At 39.8% G+C, this 22,333-nt stretch overlaps 1 protein-coding gene across 5 annotated transcripts in view; it reads left to right on the top strand.

Annotated features, from left to right (window-relative positions):
• Positions 1-22,333, top strand: part of NCAM2 (neural cell adhesion molecule 2) — a 503,301-nt gene that overhangs the window by 383,997 nt on the left and 96,971 nt on the right. For 4 of the 5 annotated variants that reach the window (XM_067543086.1, XM_067543105.1, XM_067543094.1 and 1 more), the window contains exon 12: positions 3,338-3,511. In XM_067543086.1, coding sequence (XP_067399187.1) covers positions 3,338-3,511 — 174 coding nt within the window. Of the gene's footprint in view, positions 1-3,337; positions 3,512-4,026; positions 4,309-22,333 lie in introns of those variants that run through there. The other variant, XM_067543115.1, reaches the window with a different exon arrangement.

Here is a 22,333-nt window from a genome sequence, read left to right as displayed (position 1 = left end):
CCCTCAGGCAGGGCGGGCTTCCCCGGCAGTCTATCGCCCCCTGGCCTTCACGTAGGGCCGGGCTGGTAATGGGTCTGCGGTTCTCCGGCCTGCCAACAGGCAGGTGGGCCAGTAGTCTATTGTCCCCGGCCCTCAGACAAGTTGGGGCAGGCAATGGAGTCTTTAGCCCCTGGCTCGCAAGCGGGGCCGGAAAGTACCAAGGTCCTCTGGCGCCCGGCTCTCAAACAGGGCAGTGTGGTGGTGAGTAGTCTGGTGCCCCCAGCTCCCAGGCGGGGCAGGGAAGACGAGCAGTCTGGTGGCCCCAGCATTCACGTAGGCGCAGCAGGCACTGTCTACATCCCCCAGCCCTCAAGCCGGGCAGGGCTGGCAAAGGCATCCATAGCCCCCAGCCCTCAAGTAGGCAGGGTACATAAGCAGGTGGCAGCCCCTGGCCTTAAAGCTGGGCAAAGCTGGTGCGGCAATCGATAGCCACTGACCCTCAAGGGTCGGGGCAAGTATAGTGGTCTATAGCCCCCAGCCTTACAGTCAGGCAGGGATGGCAAACCTCTGGATCCTCTGGCCAGTGTGTAGAGGACACCAAGCACTCCCAGGGTGGTTAAGGAAGGGGGACGCAGGCCCACCCGACTCCACTGCATCCCAGCCCAGGGCCCTATCAGTGGCAAAGCTGTTTGCCACTGAGTCAGCGGGTCCCCAGCCGCAACACACTGATGGGCTTTAGCCCCTGACTCAGCCACTTACTAGTTGGCTGCTCCTGGGCCACTTTCTCTCACCTAATCCCCGGTTACCTGCATCCCTGTAGCTCCCTCCGGGTTGCTAGGGGAGGCAGTGAGTGGGTGTCTGGCGAGTCCCTCACCATCGACTGGAGGCAGGTCCAGAAACAACTCAGGGTCGTCTGCGGAAGGTAGCTCCTCCAGGTCACAGGGCCCCAGGGGTTCCTCCAGTCCACAAGGTGTTCAGTCCACGCTGGTGGGTCCTTCACACCATGAAGTTCCTCCAGGTCAGGGCCGGCCTTAGAGGGTTTCTCCCACCCAGCGGACTTGGGTAGCTGCTCCCAGATACTAGGGTCCGGTGGCCTTACCCCATCACTCGGGCTTAGCAATTCAGGCAGGCTTTGGAGGCTCTGGCCGGTTGGGTGGCTACGCCAAACAGTCGCAGGGCCTGGGTCCAGCCTAGGCTGCAGCCTCTGGGAAAACACATCTGCCTCTGGCAGCAGCTTCCCGCTGACTGAGCTACTGGGCCTGCCTTCTGTGCTTCCTCCACTGGTCCTGGCTCCATCCCTCTGCTTCCAGGTGGCTTGACCTGCAGGGCCTGGTTCTGTCCAGCGGGAGCCCAGGCTCCGAGGAAGGCCACAGCGCCTTGCTACACTGCAGTAGGAAAGAAAAAAAAATTCCTTTCTGCACCTATGATGTTTCCTCTCATATGCCATGTTTATCATAATATATCACACGCAAAACTAAAAGAATAGTTTTGGGAATCATCAGCAGAATGTATTGAATAACAGTCATTTTAAGAAGGAAAGCAGCAGTGGCTAACAGAGTTGGCGGGGGAGAAGGGGAAGACAGGAGGGCTTGTTGGATAGTGGAATTATGGGTTTCCTACAGCCAACAGAAGGATAAAGGGAAAGGAAAGTACATAATTTACACATTTATATGGCCCCTATCACCATAGTATCTGAGCAACTCATAATCTTTTTAATGTATTTATTTTCACTCTGTGAGGTAGGGAAGTGTTTTCACTCTTTGAGGCACCTCTGTGAGATAGGGAAGTGCTTTTATCATTGGGATGGGGTGATGAGGCAGAGAGACTAAGTAACATGCCCAAGCTTTCACAGGAATTCTGTGGTGGAGCAGGGAATTGTGACTCAGGTCCCAGCTAGTTTCTTCACAACTGGTCTCCACAGAGGTACACCAGTCATCTATCTCCCCATTTTCTATGAGAGTTAGGAAGATGGATGTGTCCTTAAACAGCTTTTTGAACCTTGAATCAAAATGAACTGAAAATTGTATTAAGTACTGACAGAAGTTCAGATTGATTCCTACGTTATCCTAGCTGGTTTGATCAGTCATAGACAAAGAGTTCATTTTATGTGAATAGTTTATTCCATGGATAAGTTTTAGTCATCTTCAGACTTCTTCACTTTAATCATCTTCAGACTTCAGACTACATGTCTCTGACATACCACTTTGCAACAGAGGAATAGTTCCTTCTCCTTATATTGTACGATAATGAATGTCAAATATGCAAATAGAAAGCAAATTGCACAGAGGACAGTTTCAAATATATAAAAAGAAAATCTTGCTGATCACATCTGACATTTTTGTCTTCTGTGTATACAACAAAAAATGCTCCCTTGCCAGTACTTGTCATACACTACCACGTATTTAAAATGCACATGCACAGCACTCGTCTGCTGAACCATATGAAAAACCTGCATGATCAGGAGAGTTTAAAAAAAATAGAAAAGCCTCTTTTTTTAGTTGGTTGGGCCATGTTATATATAGCCACATTTGTGCATCTGGAAAAGTAGGCTCTGAAATAAATTTCTCATTTTTATGTAATATCTTAGAATCTCAACACGAACACTCGTGTTTAATACTTTTTATGATTCTTTTCTGCTTTGAGAGCCGTTCACTAGTTTTTGATTACAGAGAAAATATTTCAACTCCAGATTAGACTGCAAATTACTTCTTAAAATGCAAATAAAATAGAAACCTTGCATAAAGATTCCTTGAAAATACTTTGGAGTCCAATCCAGCAAAAAGAAATGTGTATACATTTGACTGCACTGCAGAGTTTTATAAAAATGGCTAAATAGTTTTGTATAAACATTTTTATATTTTGCTTTAATATTTTATTTATTATGAAAGATTAATCTTTTTATAGAAATATAGAATCTGAATTCTCTGATTAAGTAGAAGGCACAATATAAGTTTGATTTAAAGGCTGCTATTCTCCCTTACATAGTTGTATAGTAAACAAAAAAATCAATCAGCTCTTCTTTTCCTCTAAATTAGGTGATATAAGGATTGTATTATTAAACAAAGATAGAAAAGAAACCATTTCCTTGGTGAAATGGAGTATGTTTATACGCACCTTTAATGCTGTTTAATTGTCCATACCAGAATGTTTGTTTCTTTTATTGTGGTTTCATGTCATTGAACTATAATGTAGACTTAAACTATTTAAGACAGAACCTGAATTCATCTGCATTAAAATATTTTATAACCTATTTTTTCTTCAGGATACGAAGCAGGCTGTTTGGGATGGATTATCAAGTACTTTCTGTGCATAATCTGATTACCACTGTTGAATTAAATTGATGTTTGTTCTTTTCTAGATGTGCCATCCAGTCCCTATGGAGTAAGAATTGTAGAGTTGTCACAGACTATTGCCAAGGTCTCTTTCAATAAGCCAGATTCACACGGAGGTGTGCCCATCCATCATTACCAAGTGGATGTGAAAGAAGTAACCTCAGAAACCTGGAAAGTAGTGCGCTCTCATGGAGTTCAAAGTGAGTCTGCAAAAAGCAAAATAGGTATTTTTTTATTAAGAAAATATTGAGGAGTAATAATATAAATTCTTGTAAACAGAGTCTGTCTCACCTATCAGTATTACTCCTTGGACCATATCCTCAGCTATGGTGGATAGCTCCATTGACTTTATTGGAACAAAACATATTTATACTGGATGAGAATCTGGCTTTTATAGTATTTTAAAAGTTTATTGACATTATTTCCTGAGTTTACAGAAGTCTGGTAAACAAACTCAAATTATTCAAAAAGTAGTGATGCAGATTTGTTTACTTCACCAGTTATGCAATATGAAGAATACAATTTGCAAGTGATCAAAGAAGGAAAAATCACAGAAGAGTTAAATTAAGAGTCTTGACTATGCTTCGCTATGCATTTAATTAACAAATATTAAGAGGGTTACAGTACACTATTTAAATTCTGATGATGAATTATTGAATTTTAGCTACTCTGTTACCTTTTACATATTTGTTAATCTTTTATACATATGTTTTAGGGCTGGTGATGCTGAAATGAGCCTCCAGAAGCCTGACCCATTCGGGAGCTGAGGGATAGGGGATTGGGGGATCAGGTGCCACCACTGGGGCAGAGGTGCCTGGGGGTCTGTACATTCCTGCCCAGTCTAGGCTGTTATGGCAACTTCCTCTTGGGGACCCTGTAGGAGGAAGGGAAACAGGGCTGGGTGTGGGGCAGGATGTGGGGATTTATATATGATCATTTGAAGTATTTTAATAATATAAATGTAATAAAAATAGAACATTTTACTGGATATAATGAAATAACATGAATTTCCAGAAAAATAAAATGACAAATTTATAAAAAATAAAGACTTTCCCAGGGCTCTAGTTATTCCCCTCCCGCCAATTTTACAAGATTCTACTCCTCAGAATTTTGAGTGGAAGTGGAAATACCATGAAAGAAAATATTAGAACTACTACTTTTCTGGCTTGATTGCAACTTTCATGATGAGAATATGATCTTGTGAGATTTGCAGCCTGGTTTCCTGACTAAAGAAGTTTAGAAAAGATATCTGAACTTTTAGATACATATTGTATCAGAACCAAATCTTTTGAGCTTCATTAATCTAGTTTGGAATCCAAAGTCTGAAATGTCAATGGGAAAGCTATTGCGTCTGCTATCATATATGTAGTGTGATACAATTTTATTTTGAGTTTCTGTTCTCAAACTCCAGAGGGGTAGCCGTGTTAGTCTGTATACATCAAAAACAACGAACTGTTCTTCTTTCCTAACTTTTAGCAGAGAAGAGAGAATAAGAGGGAGAGTAGGCCTTTGGCATTTGGTAATACCATTCTTTTTATTTATTTATTTTCACTTGAACATTCTGTATTGTATGAGTGTTTTGCGTAAGTTGGATAGTATCTTGGCCAGAGTGCATCTTACAGCAGCATAGGTAATAGCAGTAATATTTAGCTTCTGTTGATTCTGGAAACTTTGTAATCAGTGTGGATACCGGTGAGACAAGGTACGTCCTGTTTTCAGATCAATAAGGTTTAATGTGCAAGGTTTTCTATAAATATACTAGTTAAACACAAAGCCAAAATTAACTACAATATATCATACTCACTAAGCCTAGAGAGCTAAGCAGTTACTCAGAAGGCTGTATACAGGAACGGCTTTCTTCAGGGGCCCCGTCAGGGAGTCAGTGGATCCTCTGGTCCAACCGGCAGCACCTCCCATGGAGTCAGGTTTTGATGAAGCACCCCCCTTTGTCTAATTATCTTTCTCTCATTATCATATATGCTAATTACCTACATTGGGTTTCCACCCTTAACTACATTCCATTCTCACCATGATAATTGGGGTTGTCAAAACAATATCTGGTGATAGGAGGGGTGGAGTAAAAGCATGCCCCTTGGCAATAAAACAGTGTACCCCCAGACGTTCAAGCATAACTTGTTCCCATCTCTGTTATCTATGTGCAGCTGCAAGCATACAGTATCTGTATTTTGTCTTATTATGTGCTGTGGTGCGCAGAAACTGAGATATCTATAAGGTTATTCAGTCTATGCCAACTGGAAGATGTCATCCTACAGGGGTCAGAATAGACAAGCAAGCAACTGAAGCTATTCTAGGCCTGTAGGACAGTGGTCAAGCAACTCAAATTGTACTGAGCCTCCAACAGCCTCCAGAATGTATAATTTTTGCAGGGCTACGGAACACAGGATGTATTAATACAATCAATTTCCTCCAGTCACATGGCATGGATATGGATGGACATTGGTCGTCCTCCTCCTCCTCTTTTCATCCCATTTTTCCTTTTGTTTTAGAGCAAGAATGATGCAATGAACCACAGTTAGGAGTCCACACTGAGAATTAAAACACACTAAACATCCAGTGATGAAAAAATCAAGTTACATGCTATGTAGTAAATTGTGATATAGTGAAATGTACTCTGGACCGAATGACCCTAGACAATACAGTTAGCATTTGGCTGTGACATTAGCAAGATGCTTAACTTAAGATCACAGGTAGGCTAAAGATGACAATGCATAAGCATTAACTGTGTATCACAGTATGTTAAGCCAACTCCCCAGATGACTTAATTGAATTTTATTGTTTGTTTTTAATGTTGGGAGTATACGGAGATGAACTGATTACATAAAAAGTAATTGCATTGACTAATCCTGTTATTAGTATTGCCTGGAGTTGTCTTCTTGCCATATTTTCCACTGTTTGATTTTGATTTTGAAAAATTCTTTTGGCATTACACTTTGTAGCTGATTCCTGTGTTTTGAGTTAGGGAAACAAGGCTTGCTGAGATTGATTCAGTACAATATCTATATGAAATGTGCATTGGTTAATTATGAAAACTGAGTACATCCTGGTGAGCACAAGCATTTGGTGTCGATGATCAGCAACTCTGTGAACAAGACTGTGAAACTCCACATAGCCATACTACTTAAATGGTGCAATGTGGTACACGGACCCTCAGAATGAATCACTATGTAAGACACTAAACCTCATCATGTCCCCTATTGTTCCTTTCTGTCTCCTTTTTTCCTCTGTATTCCTTCTTTTACTCCCTTTTCTCCACAAAATCTGAAGAATAATTTTTGATCCTCAGAGAGGCCCTGCTTTGTAAATAGATGAGAAATAGAATGTCCAACCTTATGAGGGAGAGTTGAGAGTGTAATTGATTCCAGTAAAAATTCATTATGTATCCATAGTTAGCACAGGATGATATAGCAAATCATTGTTTCTGCTAGTAGACCAAGGATTTTAATAAAGATATTAAATGTATTTTATGGATACAATGCAGTCCTTGAAACAATTGTAAATATAAGAAACTACTGTAATATCTCTGATACCAATGGAGGAAAATGTACATTTGTAACAGCCTTACAATATACACAGGTTGGTAATCCTATACTATACTGTTTGACAGAGCAATACAATTTTCCTGATTTATTTTAATTGTAAAATGGTGCAGATATTATAAGTATTGCATTCAGTTTTGCTTTGGCTGTTCCTAATGATGTACTGCAATCACAAAACAAAAATCCCTCTACCAACAATCCCTTCATTATAGACACAGAGAGAAAGAAATCCACTAAACTAAAACTGCCTGAAAACATTTATTTTAATATTCTATGCCAGGTGACTGCTAACATATAAAGAGATAGGCCTTCGCCTCATTCTCTCAGTGCTCCAATATTCAAATTGCTTCAGCATGTTTTCTAAAAGTCTCTTTAAACACCCCTTTGTTACTTTTTATCCCATTTGCAGTGTCATGGTAGTTAACGTTGAGATAGCACTTCCATATTAAAACCCTATTTTCAGTTGGTTAGAACTTTTTCAGGAGCTTTTGAGATTGGTTGGTGTTCCTTCTGCTTTTCTCAGCCTAAAACTGCTACTATTATTTTTTTATTTATTTATTTATTTTGCTTAATTGACAATACTTTCACCCACTTTTGAGTTTTTGAATTAAAAAAAAGTCTTCTTCAAATGTAATAAATCTTAATACAACTTGTTTCTATGTTCTTAGATAATTCACTGCCAGTTTTCTTTTAAGCCTTCAAACCTGCTATCCTGCCTGCTCCTCAATGGAGAATAGATTCATAGACTTTAAGGTCAGAAAGGACTATCATGAGAGGCCAGGAGGTCTTGTAATAATTGAATGCCATCTTCTTACTTTTTTAGAGTTGGTCGTAAAATTGAGAGGGTAGATGAAGTGTTGGTACCCAGAGGCTCCTGGAATCATGAGGGAAGGGATTCTTGAGTTCTTCCCTCTGCCAATTGCATGGCATCAGGACTGTTGCATTAAGGAGGCAGAGAACAAGCATGTGAGTCATTAGGTTAACGTTCCCCTTTATACACCAGGAAGCTGAACATCCTTGTGCAAATGACAGCATGAGGTGCACAGTAAAAGTGAACCAGGCTCCTCGTTAGATAGTGTTTCACAATCCCTTTCCACACATTTTGCACAAGTATGAATGACTGCACAATGTACAAGGCAGAAGAAAATCAAGCCCCAACTATCTTGGTCCTGCCCTAGTTATGAAATGCAGACCATACTATTCATTTTCTGCTAGGATAGATTGCTATGTATACACTTTCCTAAAGGGAATGCAGATTAACGTATTACCATTCATAACTAAATTTCATTTTAATATATTCAGGGAGTGAATACTGAACAGCACTCTCTGTAAGAATGGGCATGTTCTCCTAATTTCTATGCTTTTCTTGCAGTGCTCTATTATAATGTAAAATAGAAGGAATAATACGTTTATTTCAATAAACAATGTTTAGTTCCATGTTTCGTTATTACAAAAGGTTTTTTTTGTCAGCATGTGGGCTACAGATGGTACAACAGGGTGATTTTTACACACACGCGCGCACTTAACATTTAATAATTAGGTTTCAACCATGTTTTCTTGAGGAACAATGTGTAAAGGAAAAGTTATATTACACTTATAAATATATAACTTTTTATAGATTGCTCCCAAATAGTTCTCAAGTACCCTGGCTAACTTTATCATCCATCCTGAGAATGCATTTAAAATAGGCTTTTGAGGTCATGCATCTCAGACAAATATATAAATTCCCAAGTTCAGATGCCAGTGGAGTCAATTCATCTTGTATCCTTCCTAAATTGGTACCTTAAATTCCATCTCCTTTATTGTGAAAACAGTTTCTCGTGAGATTTTAAAAATAAGCATCCTGTCTGGTCTGGGCATATTTATTAAACTTCCCTTGACATGTTTTAATAGAGTAAGGATTTGCCCTTACCCCAAATATTTTCCCACTGTTGTTCTGAGTGCTGTGCCTGGGGCTGATCCTCCTGTCACTTGCAAATCCCATTGAAGTGAGTGGGAATTATGCATGTGCAACTGATGTGATAGCTGAATCCCTGAAGTTACACATGTGGGTGTTGCCTTTCCTCCCTGGAGGTGGCTGTATCAGAGAGAGAAAGAAAGAGAATGCATACAATCTGGAAATCTCTTTGGGATCCTTCAGGATAAAAGGTGGTCTAAATTTATTATGATGTTATTTCTGTTTTACTTTTCATAGTAATTATCGTGTTCCAAGGGTAGCTCTAGTAAAACTGTAGTGCAGTTCAAGCTTCAGGATAAAATTATTCAGCTTCACTTTGCTGTTTCCAAGCAAATGCTTAGACTTATTTGACAGGTGCCTCATAATTCAAATAAATGTACCCCCAAGAGACTTCATACATTTATATTATGTGATCTTCCATGAAGGTCTTATCCACATCTGTATATGAAAAACACATTATGATAAGGTGTCTTTTCTTGTGCTGAAATCTAATCTTTGTATTATCATGGCATTTTCATAGTGAGGCGATCCAGTGTCTGATTGTTTATAGTTAGAGCCTGATGCTTCTTGGATTGTGTGTTCTTTATTAGCCATTTCTCTCGTTCTGAACCATGTTGAAAAAAGACTTTGCAATTGATCTCCAGTTGGAACCTTCATGGCTAGAAATGTGAAATTCAGGAGCCAATCCCAATAAGTAAAAATTGTAATTAAATGCCTGTTACAGTGTAGAACTTAGAACAACCAGAATCAAAGCTTTGTTACTCTAATATAGTCAGATGTCTGTACTCAGAAGACATTGTTTTAGTTTAGTTTAGTTTAGTTTTTTCCTAAGTGAGAACTAATTATCCAGTTGCAGAACATATTATGAACAGACTCAGGGAACTTAAAGGATCAGGAGTCATCATGGTGGTATTTTTTGTTTTATGTTTTAAATGATACTACAGGCTACGAAAAAGACACATCTGGGTTTAGAGTCCAAATTTTAAAACTTGACTCTCCCAATGGGCAATTATTTACACAAATGAGTACATCAAAATGAGTGCAAAGTTGGGTGTAAAATAGTAACAAATCACTATGGTAGCATACAGTAAATGGCCGCACAAGCTGCAGGGTAATGGAGAATCAGACCCTTTCTTTTTAAAATCCCATCATGTCATTAGCTTTCACAAAAGACTTCACTCTATATATTTAATAATACAGTAATATTATATACAGTCATATGATTCAATTACTTACCACTTGAGGTTCAGCCCGGTCTTTATAGACTAGTAAATCCTTGAAATGGATTCTTCTGAAAGGTAAAACATGGACCAAGCTTCTCTTTCCTGCTGGGTGCAGGCACCGAGCTGTCTGCTCCCCGACTTGTTAGTGAGATTGCCTCCAGCCCTTGTTAACTTGATGAGTCTGTTTGCATGATATGTAAATACATTCTCATTGTCTTTCAAAGTACTTTGAAAGTAACTCCCAGGTGGGAAAAACACATTCCTTTATCTGGGGCAGACCTGTTTACCAACCTCTTGGCATGCATGGTTTAAACGCACTTTAGTAATCATTCCAGCATGTCATAACTCTTAATACACATCACACACATAAATCACACAAAATATTGATGATCAGTGAGTTATTAGTTTTCAAATGATACCTCACAGGCATATTTTATACAAAGATTATTACAAAAGCATGTAGGGTGTGACTACTGGTGGGCTTAGTGTCACAATGGGTTTGATCTATATATGGGGAAATTTTTTAGCGGTAGTTAAATGTTTTCACTCAATTATAATTGTATAATAAAGGGCAATAATCAAAGCTGAAATTGAGAAAATAGAAGGCATTCACCCATAAAATATTCAATTTAAAATTAAAATATGCTGGTATGACTTTGGTACCAGTGTGTTTAACTTAGTTTGGTTATGGAAGGTATATTGGACAGATCATCTACATTTTCAAAACTGATTGGTAGTTTAGTGTACTTCTGTTTTTGAGTGCCCAACTTGAGGGGGCTTTAAAGGATTTCAGAGGGTGACTACATTGTACTTCCTGAAAATCAGGACCCCTTAGGTGTGTGAAGTTGCAGACCAAGTCTCCCAAAACCACTAATCAATTTTGAAAATGTAGACCCATGATACTAGGCTTAGCAGTACTATCATTAGTTCATTGTCTGAGCATCTGAGTTTCCTCCATAGTTTTATGCTAGCCAGCGGTGGTGTCACCATTATGGCTTCTCCACTCTAATGAATTGAAGTTCTCTGGGTAAAAGCAACCAGGCACTGGTATATAATACATGAAAAACTAACAAACCTGGGATAATTGCAAATAATTACCAAAAAGGAGGAAGATGTGTGTGTTAGAAACTTCTTTTTTCAACCTTCTTTCCAAATAAGCAAAACCCTTAAATTCATTAGCTTGTGTGTGTGTGTTTACGTATGCAAATTATTCCATATAACTCTGTCTATAACTTATTGTTCGTCTGCATCCATGTTCAACTTCACAGTGTAAATGTCTTATGTGACAGAGAAAGGTTGATTTTTGTTTCTGGATTGCAAATAAATAGTTTTTAAAACCTAGATTTTTAGATTTTTTTTTTTTTTAGATTAGGGCAATTTAAGGAGAGTTGGTACATTTATACAGAAGACATATGAGTAAAGGGAATGCGAAGCATGAATATTTCAGGAGGTTTTTATGCAGAACCTAATCCTCAAGTGGATGAAAGTGTATGTACTTCTGACTATCAAAGGTGAATAAATTGACTTGGGAAGTAAAGAAAACCCAGAGAATCCATTTCACAGCCTGAGTGAACTCCTAAAAGTAACTCAGTGTTATGCAGATATAACCACTGGCAATTCTTGATGTTCTTGTTCTTCTGAAGCTTGTAATTTTGTTTCTGATTGCTTCAATAGAGGAGTGAAAGCACATTGCAAAATATATGCCATTCGTTCTGATTTATATTGTGCTGCTAAGAATAGGGATACATATATTTGAAAACCTCTAGAAACAAATACAAGAGTTCTTTTTTCATAAGAAATATATGTGTAACAAATGTGTTTGACTAAGCAAAGAATGACCATTCAAAACAAATTTCACTATATATGGTATTCTATTACCACTTGTGTTTCCTCCTATTTTCCCACTTCACTTTTGCAAATGCACATTTAGACCTGTTTTAAGGTCTGTTTCATTATGTAATCTAAAGTAAGCTACTGATATTTAGAAATTCACAGTATACATACTGATCATAGATAATAGACCTGCTGATTTGGCCCATATGAATTAGCCTTGTTAAGAAAATGGGTCATGTTATGCAATATTGGATATGAATAACTGATAAATGGAAAGCATAGTGCAGCTGCAGATTTTGCCTTTCTCAGCAGTATTGCATCTATTTAACATTTCCACTCTGTTTATAAACAGTAAAGTACACATTGAATATTTATGCTTAGATAAACTTAAGCTGTATTTTGTAATATAAAACACCATATTTTCTGGCACATGTAATATTGTGCAAGCAAATATTTTTCAAAGTGACTAACTGACATGGAATTACCAAGGTTTTCTTACTGCTGTGTGGAGCAGTGACCAAACTGGAGTGAATGGAAGGAGAGATTTAACCCTTCCTCCATTTCAATCCCCAACATAATTACACAATTCTCTGTTTTTACTTTTTCCTCCCCATTTCTTTCTCCTAACAGGTAGTAATAAGAAATGGGAGCATAGGATAATTATACACACCACCACCTTGAATAGCAGCATTGCTATGCAGTGGGGGTGTGGAAGGAATGTTATGAATGAAATTCATCCCTGTGCAAACATTTAGCAGAAGGTCTGTGTGTCACTTAGGTGCCATTGAACCCATATTTTGAGGTCTTAAGTACTGCAGAGGCCTTTTGCTCGCCTGCCACATAATCATGGAATTATAGAAATGTAGGACTGGAAGGGACAGCAGTACAAGAACATATTACAACAAGCCCTTGACTCCAGTGATTGTACCACAAGCGCCCAGCTGAAATGAGGGCAACTGGAGAATACAATCTACAATGCAGCTCTGAAAGTCTTTTGGGAAGAAGGAAAACAAGACGAACAACTGGTTTGATCCATATTCCAGTGAGATGACACTCCAGTCATCGAGGCCAAATGTACAGCCCAAATCAATTATAAGAGAGACCCAAATGAAAAATCTTACAAATGTTGAGAGAGGCAAGAACCAAGGTACAACAAACTGCTCAACGTTGTGCCAATGACTATTGGCTGCACCTATGTGAAAGCATCCAAATAGCAGCTGATACATGCAATTTCAGAAATGTATGATGGGATCAAGAAAGACTTGGGTCCAACTTCAAAGAAAAGAGCCCTAATGAAATCAACAACAGGGGAAACAATCAACAATTGCACCAAGCAGATGGATCGCTGGGTAGAACACTGTTCTGAGCTTTACTCTCATGAAAATGTTGTTATGGATGCAGCCATCAACACCATTGAAACCCTGCGTGTTATGAACCAATTCAACAATGAACCAACTGTTGCGGAGCTTAGCCTTGCTATAGATGGCCTCCCCAGTAGAAAGGCCCCTGGAAAAGACTGCATACCATCATAGGTCATAAAATGCAGAAAACCTATCCTACTTCAACACCTTTACAAGTTGTTCTGCCTGTGCTGGAAAGAAGGTGAAGTACCACTAGAAATGAGAGATGCCAACATCAATATCTATAAAAACAAGGGTGACAGGAGCAACTTAACAACTGTCATGGAATTTCCCTTCTTAGCATCATGGGAAAAGCCTTTGCCGGAGTCATCCGGAATAGACTTCAAATCCTGGCAGACAGAATTTATCCTGAATCGCAGTGCAGCTACAGAGACAAGGTCTACTATCAACATGATCTTCTCACTGAGACAACTACAAAAGAAATACAGAGAACAAAAAAAGCCCCTTTCCTTAGCCTTTAATCGATCTTATAAAGGCTTTTGACCTTGTCAGTAGAAGTGGGCTATTTGCGTTTCTAGAAAAGAATGTGTGATGTTATATGATTGAAATATAACCATGTATAACATTGTTGCTACCACTGTTATACAATTGCAACTAAACCTATGCAAACTATGTCATGTAAGGTGTCAATAGAAAAGTTATGATTTGCTGAGTATGATTATCCTGTTAATATGCATATATCCTTTTGTATCTGAAATATAGATTTTGTATTTAAAGTTAAAGATATTAACTATATATTGGCATCCTGCATATATGCTGCATTCCTGAGTAACACCCACCAGGTAAAATCTACATTGTGAATGGACTATGCAAGTTATTAGCCCATTTAAAGACTCTTAGCACACACAATAGACAATAGAAGAAGCCTGTCCCATGATGGGCCTCCCTGTGAGTATTTCAGCCAGGACATGGACACTGGCTGCTCCTATGACTCAACAAAGCATGCAAGGGCAGGTGACTTGCTCAGGTGACCGTGTATCCCATTTTGGGCTTGTAATTTTCCACAAACTGAGACTGAAAGCATTCATCCATATGGGAGAATCCACATCCACCATCTCCACCTTATCTTCATCTCCTGCTTCATTTATCTGGACTGGATTTCTAACAAGGAAGCTTTAAACAAGAACTGATGACCCCCAAACTATTTGGGTAATTTCCAGAGACTTTGCAAATTGGCAAATTACTCCACCACTGCCACAAACCTAATTAAAGAATTTTGTAATGATTGTATGAATGTGATTCTTTGACCATTTTAACTCTCTCTTCTTTCTTTTTCCCTATGAATAAACCTTTAGATATTAGATAAAGGATTGGCCGCACCATGATTATTGGGTAAGGTCTGAGTTATGTATTGACCTGGCTGTGTGGCTGATCTCTTGGGACTGGAAGAGCCCTTTGTTTTATAAATTTGTTTTAAACAACCACTCATCATAAAGTCTGGTGTCTGGGTGGTGAAACAAGGGCTGGGATACCTAAGGAGACTACTTTTTTGACTTCTTGTTAGCCAGTATGGCGAGTCAGAAGTTTACTTTTGTTGCTGGCTTGGTATATCTTATAGAATAATAACCACCAGTCTGGGGTGGGTCTGCCCCATTTCTCAGCAGCTATGACCCACTGAGGCATGGTGACATACTGGATATCCTCCCAAGCTTTTAAGCATGATTCAGTCCTTCCATGAAATCATGTATGGCATAGTCCAATACGACGACTCAGTCTCCAAGGCTTTCCAGATTTGTAGCAGGGTCAAGCAAGTCTGTGTACTAGCCCTACCTCTGTTTGGGATCATCTTCTCCTTGCTACTGAATCAAGCTTTTGGTTCCTCAACTGAGGGAATCTACTTGCTCACAAGATCTGATGGAAAGCTGTTCAATCTTGCAAAACTTAGATCTAAAACCAAGACTTGGGAGGTGCTCGTCCAACACCTCCTTTTTGCTGATGCCACAGCAGTGACCACCCACACAGAAGCCCAACTCCAAAATCTCATGGATAGTTTTTCCACAGTCTGCCAAGATTTCGGACTTACTATAAGCTTAAAAAAGAGGAACATAATGTGTGAAGGAGTTGAAGAAGCATCCTCCATCAACATCAATAATTATGAACTTGAAGTGGTGAACAAGTTAATATATCTGAGGTTCACTATCATAGACAACCTTTCACCTGAAACAGAACTCAACATCTGCATCAGAAAAGCTGCCACAATAATATCTAGACCCGGGCCTGGTCTACACTGCCGGCAAAATTCAGCAACAGTTGACAGGAGTTACGCAAGCTACCCAGAGTAGCTTGCATAATTCCCATCGACTTCATAACTTCCCTTTAGCACACCGTCTCCACTGCACTGTGCTGATGGGAAATGCGTACCAGTCTATGCAGCACTATGCTTTTTGGAGAGGTGGTTTTATTAGATCAACTTCCGGATTGACTGAGTGTGTCTTCACTGCTACTCAATCGAACCGGATAAATTGATCTGACGCCGCTGTCAGTGCAGATATAGCCTAAGCAAGATGGTATGGCAAAACAGTAAACTGACAGAGCACACAAAGATCTCTGTGTATCATGCATATGTTATCAGTACACTTTTGTATCGGAGTGAGACATGGATCTTATACTCTCATCAGGAAAAAAGGGCTTAAAAGCTTTCATATGAGTTGTCTTCATCGAATTTTTGGAATCTCCCTGGGGTACAGAGTCACCAACATTGAGGTGCTCAAGTGGGCCTCCATTCCCAGCATGCAAACATTCCTTGAATAGAAATGCCTCTGTTGGATGAATAAATGACGGGTGCATCCCAAAGGACATCTTCTACGGTGAGTTGGCATCTGGAAAAAGACCTAAAATATTCCCAAAATTGTGTTTCAAGGATGTGTGCAAGCGAGACCTCAAAGAAATGGATATGGATATGGATAACTGAGAAGATCACACTCAGGACTGCAACCTTTGGAAACAAGAGCTCAATAAAGGTCTCCAAAGCTACAAGAGGAAGTAGGCCAGCTTAGCAGAGGAGAAAAGAGCTCACAGAAGGTAGAGCCCAAAGAGTAGAAACACCACCTTTAAATATGACAAATGCAGCAGATATTCTCTCGAGTGGGTCTCTTTAGCTGCAGCCTTGGCTGCCATAAAAAAAACTGAACACATTTTTTACCTCTCAGGAGTGCATACCCATGGTCTTTTGAGAATGAAGGATGTCTACTACTACTTTGTGTCATTTAGGTGCCACTGAACCTGTATTTTGAGGTCTTAAGTATTGCAGAGGCCTTCTGCTGGTCCTCTGCATAGTCATAAAATCATAGAAATGTAGGGCTAAAAGGGACCACAAGGAATCATCAAGTCCTGCTCCCTGCACCGTGGCAGGACCAAGGAAACCTAAACCATCCGCAAAGATGGGGATTCTACAACCTCCTTTGGAAGCCTATTGCAGAGTTTAACTACCCTTATGGTTAGAAAGTTTTACCCAATATCTAACCTGATTAAGTTGATTACTTCTTGTCCTACCTTCAGTGGACATGGAGAACAATTGATCTCAGTTTTCTTCATATTAATTCTCTCAATTTGACAGCAAACCATTGATAATTACTCTCTGAGTACATTCTTTCATAAAGTTTGTGCACCCACCTTATAATAATTTAATCCAGATCTTATTTCCCTATTTTTCTTATGAGAATGTCATGTGGTACTGTGTCAAAAGCCTTACTAAAAATCAAGATATGCCATTTCTACTGTTTGCCACATCCACTACACCAGTAATCCTGTCAAAGAAGGAAATTAGGTTCATTTGGCATGATTTGTTCTTGACAAATCCATATTGGCTATTCCTTATAACCCTATTATCCTCAAGATGCTTACAAATTCAATAATTCGTTCCAGTATCTTTCCAGGGATCTAAATTAGGCTCACTGGTTTATAATTCCCTGGGTCCTTTCCCTTCCCATTTTTAAAGATAGGTACTATGTTTCCCACTTCACCCATCCTCCAGGAGGTCTAAAAAATAATTGCTAATAGTTCCCAGATTGTTTCAGCTAGTTCCTTAAGTTCTCTAGCATCAATTTCGTCAGGTCTTGCTGAGTTGAATATCTCTAACTTATCAAAGTATTGTTTAACCTATTATTTGCCTATTTTGGCTTTGATTGCTTCCGCCTTGTTGTTAATATTAATTGTATTATGTATCTTGTCACCATTAGCCTTTTTAGTGAAGACTGAAGCAAAATAGGCATTAAACACCTCAGCTAGTTTCTTAATGCCAGTATTACCGCTTCTTCCTTGCTATGTAAAGAACCTACATTTTCCTTTATCTTTCTCTTGCTCCTAATGTATTTAAAGGGCCTCTTCTTATTGGCTTTTATGTCCCTGGACATAAAATTCAATGAAGAATTCCATCCTATTGACTGGATTATGGCACGTTTGGTACACCTGCACAGGAGAGTAAGAGAGTGCAAAGCAACCCCTTACTCCCTTCTGCTGCTTATCCATGCTGTGGGTAGCTGCATGGAGGGAGATAGTAATCTTTAGGGGGCTACTACATCCCCCTCACTCCCACATGAGGAGACTGCTATATTCCTGTATGTGGGTCAAGAATGGGTGGAGGCACACTGTGCGTGGGCGAAGTGGGATAACATTCAGAGAGGTGTATGCTGCACCAGGTAGAGGACGGGCACAGGGTATGTACTTCCCTGGATGAAGGAGGGAAATGGGAAGGAGATTATGATTTAGACACTCTATATCACAATCTGCTTCCTAGGCTGCTCCTGGGGCAGCAAAATGATGTCTCATACAAGGGGCATCATTAGTCTATTAGTGTTAATGAGAAATGCATATTTAGAAGTCTCATCAACAAGATGAGAAAAGCAAAATCCAGAGACGTCTATGGGAACGCACAATTCATGACTTTCAGATTAACTGCATGGTTTAAAAATATGTGCCTATTTTGGAGATTGGGCAAATTTAATAAATCAACCACAAGAACATATTATGTATCATGGATAAAAGTGAATGAAGCTGTAGAATATAGTACACAGTTCTCCAAAAATAAAAACCAGGTGAAAGTACACTGGGATTTTATAGATGTTGTTTTGTTTATTCCTGTGTCGTGGAGCTTGTACACCCTGCAGTCGAGTCTAACTTCCCACCCTGCATTTCAGGGTAGTCTGGCCTAGTGTCCTGAGACAGAGTGGCTGCCCTTGCAGTCTGGGCTGTGTGGCCTAATGGCTGGGGTCAATAGAGCGGCCCTTTCAGTCAGAGGATTGGGGTCCAATGGCCGGGATCAATAAGGTTACCCTCCTCTATGGAGTATTGTGGCCTACTGGTACGTTGGGGGAGTGGAGCACCACCTAGGTGTGTGTAGCACCTAAGTTAGGGGGCTTGTGCCCTCTGTGCTCCTCCAAGCCTCAGCCCAGGGCCCTGGTAGTGGCAGGGGTACTTGCCACCGAGTCAGCGGGGATCCTCCCGAAACACGCTGACTGGTTCCCCAATTCCCACACTGTAGCAAAGTTTAAATCCCCTGGGCTACTTCCTACACCTTTCCTTGGAGATGAAGTCCGTAGCTCTCCCGGGTCTCTGGGGTCATCGGATGCTTCAGCTCCCAGTGACTCTGTTTCTCCTCTGGACCTCCTTCAGACAGTACAGCATCCACCTGGGTTGTTCGGTGCTCTCAGCCTGCACACTCTGGGGCTCTGGCCACTGTAGGGATGGAGCCTGTAAGCTGCATCCTGTCTCCTCAGCCATCCACCCCAACTGAGCTGGGCTTCTCTCTTTTGTACTGAAGCTGCAGGTGGAACATGCCCAGTAGAGCCGAGGGGGCCTGGCCTCCTCAGCCCACAGAGTGGGATTAACCTCAGCTGGACCAGTGCGGGGCTTATAGACCCCATCACAACCTGTTACTATATGTAGAGTTTAAACCAAATGGAAAGGTGTCAGAATTTTAAGCAGCAGCTTCAGTGGAGGTATTGGACTTGCTAAAATAAATTGTCTTGAATTCTTCAATATATTCAACAGAGCTGGGAATTTGCATATCTTTGGGCCCTGCAACAATTTTTTTTGTCTTAAAATTCTGAATTTCAAAGTTTTACATGTCTATCATGGAGTTTTAAAGTAACTGATAGAACAATTTTTCTTGGGCAATCCAGGGTCAGTTGATTAAGGAAGTGGCTTCCCTATTTGGCATTTTCTGTCTTTAAAAAAGTGGCAATCCTGTAATATCACTATAAAATTATAGAATTGTATAGACTGTTAAGCAAAAATAATTGTAAGATCTCAAAAAAAAATCCAAATTCAGTGAGAGAGTCTGAAATAATCACCTAGATAGTAGTATTACAACTTGCAGCACACTGTGACTAGAAATAACGAAAAGATGGGTGTCTTAAAATAGCATTGCAGTCAGAGTTTTTTTAGCTGAGGTGGAAGTGGGAAAGTTCCTGTCTGAGAACCATTGAGGAAAGTTGTTTCAGTGGTTAGGGTGCTAGGTTGGGGACTTGGGAGAAATGGGCTCAATTCTCTGCTTTGATACAGGTGTTTTGTGTGAATTTGGGCAAGTCACTCCTTGTATGTCAGTTCCCCATCTGGAAAATGGGGTAATAGCACTTCCTTACCTCATGGGGACTTTGTGAGGTGTTCAAGTGCTGGAGTAATGGGAGCCTTAGATAGACACTGTGGGAGATTTTTGATGTAACACTTGTGCAAGTGACTAGTTTCTAAGGATTGGGGGTGGGGAGAAACAATTGTAGGCTTCCTATCCAGAGGTGAAATAGTTTTGTCTGCTGGAAGACTGGGTCAGGCAAAACTCTCTCTTCCCTTAAGAGGCGCACTACATCTCCCTTCTCTTGTCACCTTTCCACAGCATATAACATTCTCTTGTCTTCAGCTCCAAATATATGACCCAAAGTGTTTTTTATCTGGTCTCTACCACGCAGTTGGACAGGGAACTAGAAATGTGGAGCTAATTCACACCAGGAGTTCAGTGTGGGACAAAGAATAACTGGCAAAAAGCCAGCAGCCTGACGCAACAGTTAGCAGAAGTGCCATAGAGCAGGAGGCTTTATGTTCTGGCATACAACAGATGGACTTAGAAGGGGTAAAGACTTCATGTGTTCAATGGAAGGATGAGAGAGAGGGATCTGTAGCTTTGGAGAACAAGGGTCAGAAGAAGAAGGTACTAACAGCATACTCATCTTCATTACCTCAGGACTGAATGGTTCTATTTGTTACACACTATATTTATTGTACATTGTAACTATTTTCTGTAAGTTATACTGTTTGTTCATTACAATTCAGGAGCATTAAGTGGAAGCAAATTCCATGTGATTGGTTAGGTTCTGAGCATTAAAAGTATCAGAAAGAAAATACCATGATTTTACATATCTGAAAAGGACTGTATGAAATGAAGAAATTAATATGAGTTTTAATACTGTTTTTTGGCTTCAGAATTCGCTGATTTTTTGTAATGAATAAATAATCTTATTTTCCATTCCCAGAGGCTACATTTCTGAGAACAGATGTGTAATACAAGCTTTATACCGGTTGCACGTCTACTTATATATAAAATTTATCTGCCAGATCTAGTAAATGTTCATGATAATTATGGGGACTATTTTCCTCTTAGTAGAGAAAATAATTTCCCATCACAGATAAAATACACTTCTCAAATCCTGTATGTGAGACCTCAAAGTAACAGCAACCATCTAATGAAGGAAATACTCGAAGACTTAGATGACACTTTTTACATCATTACTGTGATCACTGGGAGAGAAAACTCAGTAAGTAGTGTTTTGCTCCTGTATATATAGTATGTCCTTTTCCGAGATAAAATCATATTACAATAATTTTGATGTTTTTAAATTGAACTATTTTTTGGTTAGAATATTTGGTGAGAAAAGGGGGAACTTTAAAAAATATACAAATGTGGAAAATAGAGTTTGTTATATATACACATACATATACTAATTACAATATATTGTAATGATATGTGACTAGCAACTCCAGTAGCATCTAGGGGTTATTGATTTCCATGACCCCACTCATTCTAATTTCAGTCCCAGCCCTGAGGCAAGCAGTGTTTGTTAGCGTTGGTCAATGATCTTCTTGCAGTGGATAGGGATCTTGCATCCATGTTGATTTTATTAGATCTGTCAGCAGTCTCTGATACCATTGATTACAAGGTATTGTTGTCATGACAATGGCTCTCTAGCTGTGGATGAATTAACCCCTTGAGTGTCTTCACTCCTTTCTAGTATTAGGATCACAGCAAGTATCTTTATGCAGTTACTGAGATATAGGAATAAATAGCAACTTGGAGGAGAGCTACCTGATAGGTCACACTTCATCTGGATGAGGCAAAGGTATTATCAAAGTGGAGGCAGGAAGGGAGGGACATCAGCAGCAATGGCAGTATAATTTCTACAGCCTTGCTGGAAGGTATGCAAATCTTATTTGTGGCACAAATTCATTGTTTAGGAGCCTTGCTTGACTTCCTTCTATTAAAGAAGAGCTGGATTGCACCAATAGCAAACAGATTAATTTGGTATGGTGGGGGCAATGCAATTATTGTTGTCAGATGCAGAATTTGCTACAGTGATTCATGCTTCTGTCACCTCAGGATTAGGCGTTACTGCAATGGTCTTTCTGAGCCTGATCCAAAATCCATTGATGCTAATGGAAAGATTCCCATTGATTTCCGTGGGCTTTCGATCCTGCCCTTATGTGAGGCTTATCTTGAGATCTCTTGGAAGTTTAAGATAATAAGAAAGCAATTGCATTCTGCATTAAGTGGAATAACACAAGTGGTCCATGAATGGTACTGGCTCCTATTGGCTTCCATGTGGAGGTCAAAGTATAAATTTTGAATAAGGCCTTCTGCAGTTTGGTATTTTGCTATCTAAGAGCCCGTCTTTCCTCATCCCGGACTGTTTTGTCACAGCTGAGATTGCCAAACTTGACCTGCCCCTTAAAGTTCCCTCAATTTAGGAACTGGTTCTGCTCAAACCTTCATCTGTTAACCTTCTGAAATGTTGCAAAGCTCAAGTATTTTTTTAAGGAGTTTGCA

Source organism: Emydura macquarii, unplaced genomic scaffold, assembly GCF_026122565.2.
Source record: "Emydura macquarii macquarii isolate MOO-44397 ecotype Brisbane River unplaced genomic scaffold, CSIRO-AGI_Emac_v2 contig_75, whole genome shotgun sequence".
Taxonomy (NCBI): domain Eukaryota; kingdom Metazoa; phylum Chordata; order Testudines; family Chelidae; genus Emydura; species Emydura macquarii.
Note: the sequence above shows the minus strand (reverse complement) of the source record. Positions and strands in the feature narration are given on the sequence as shown.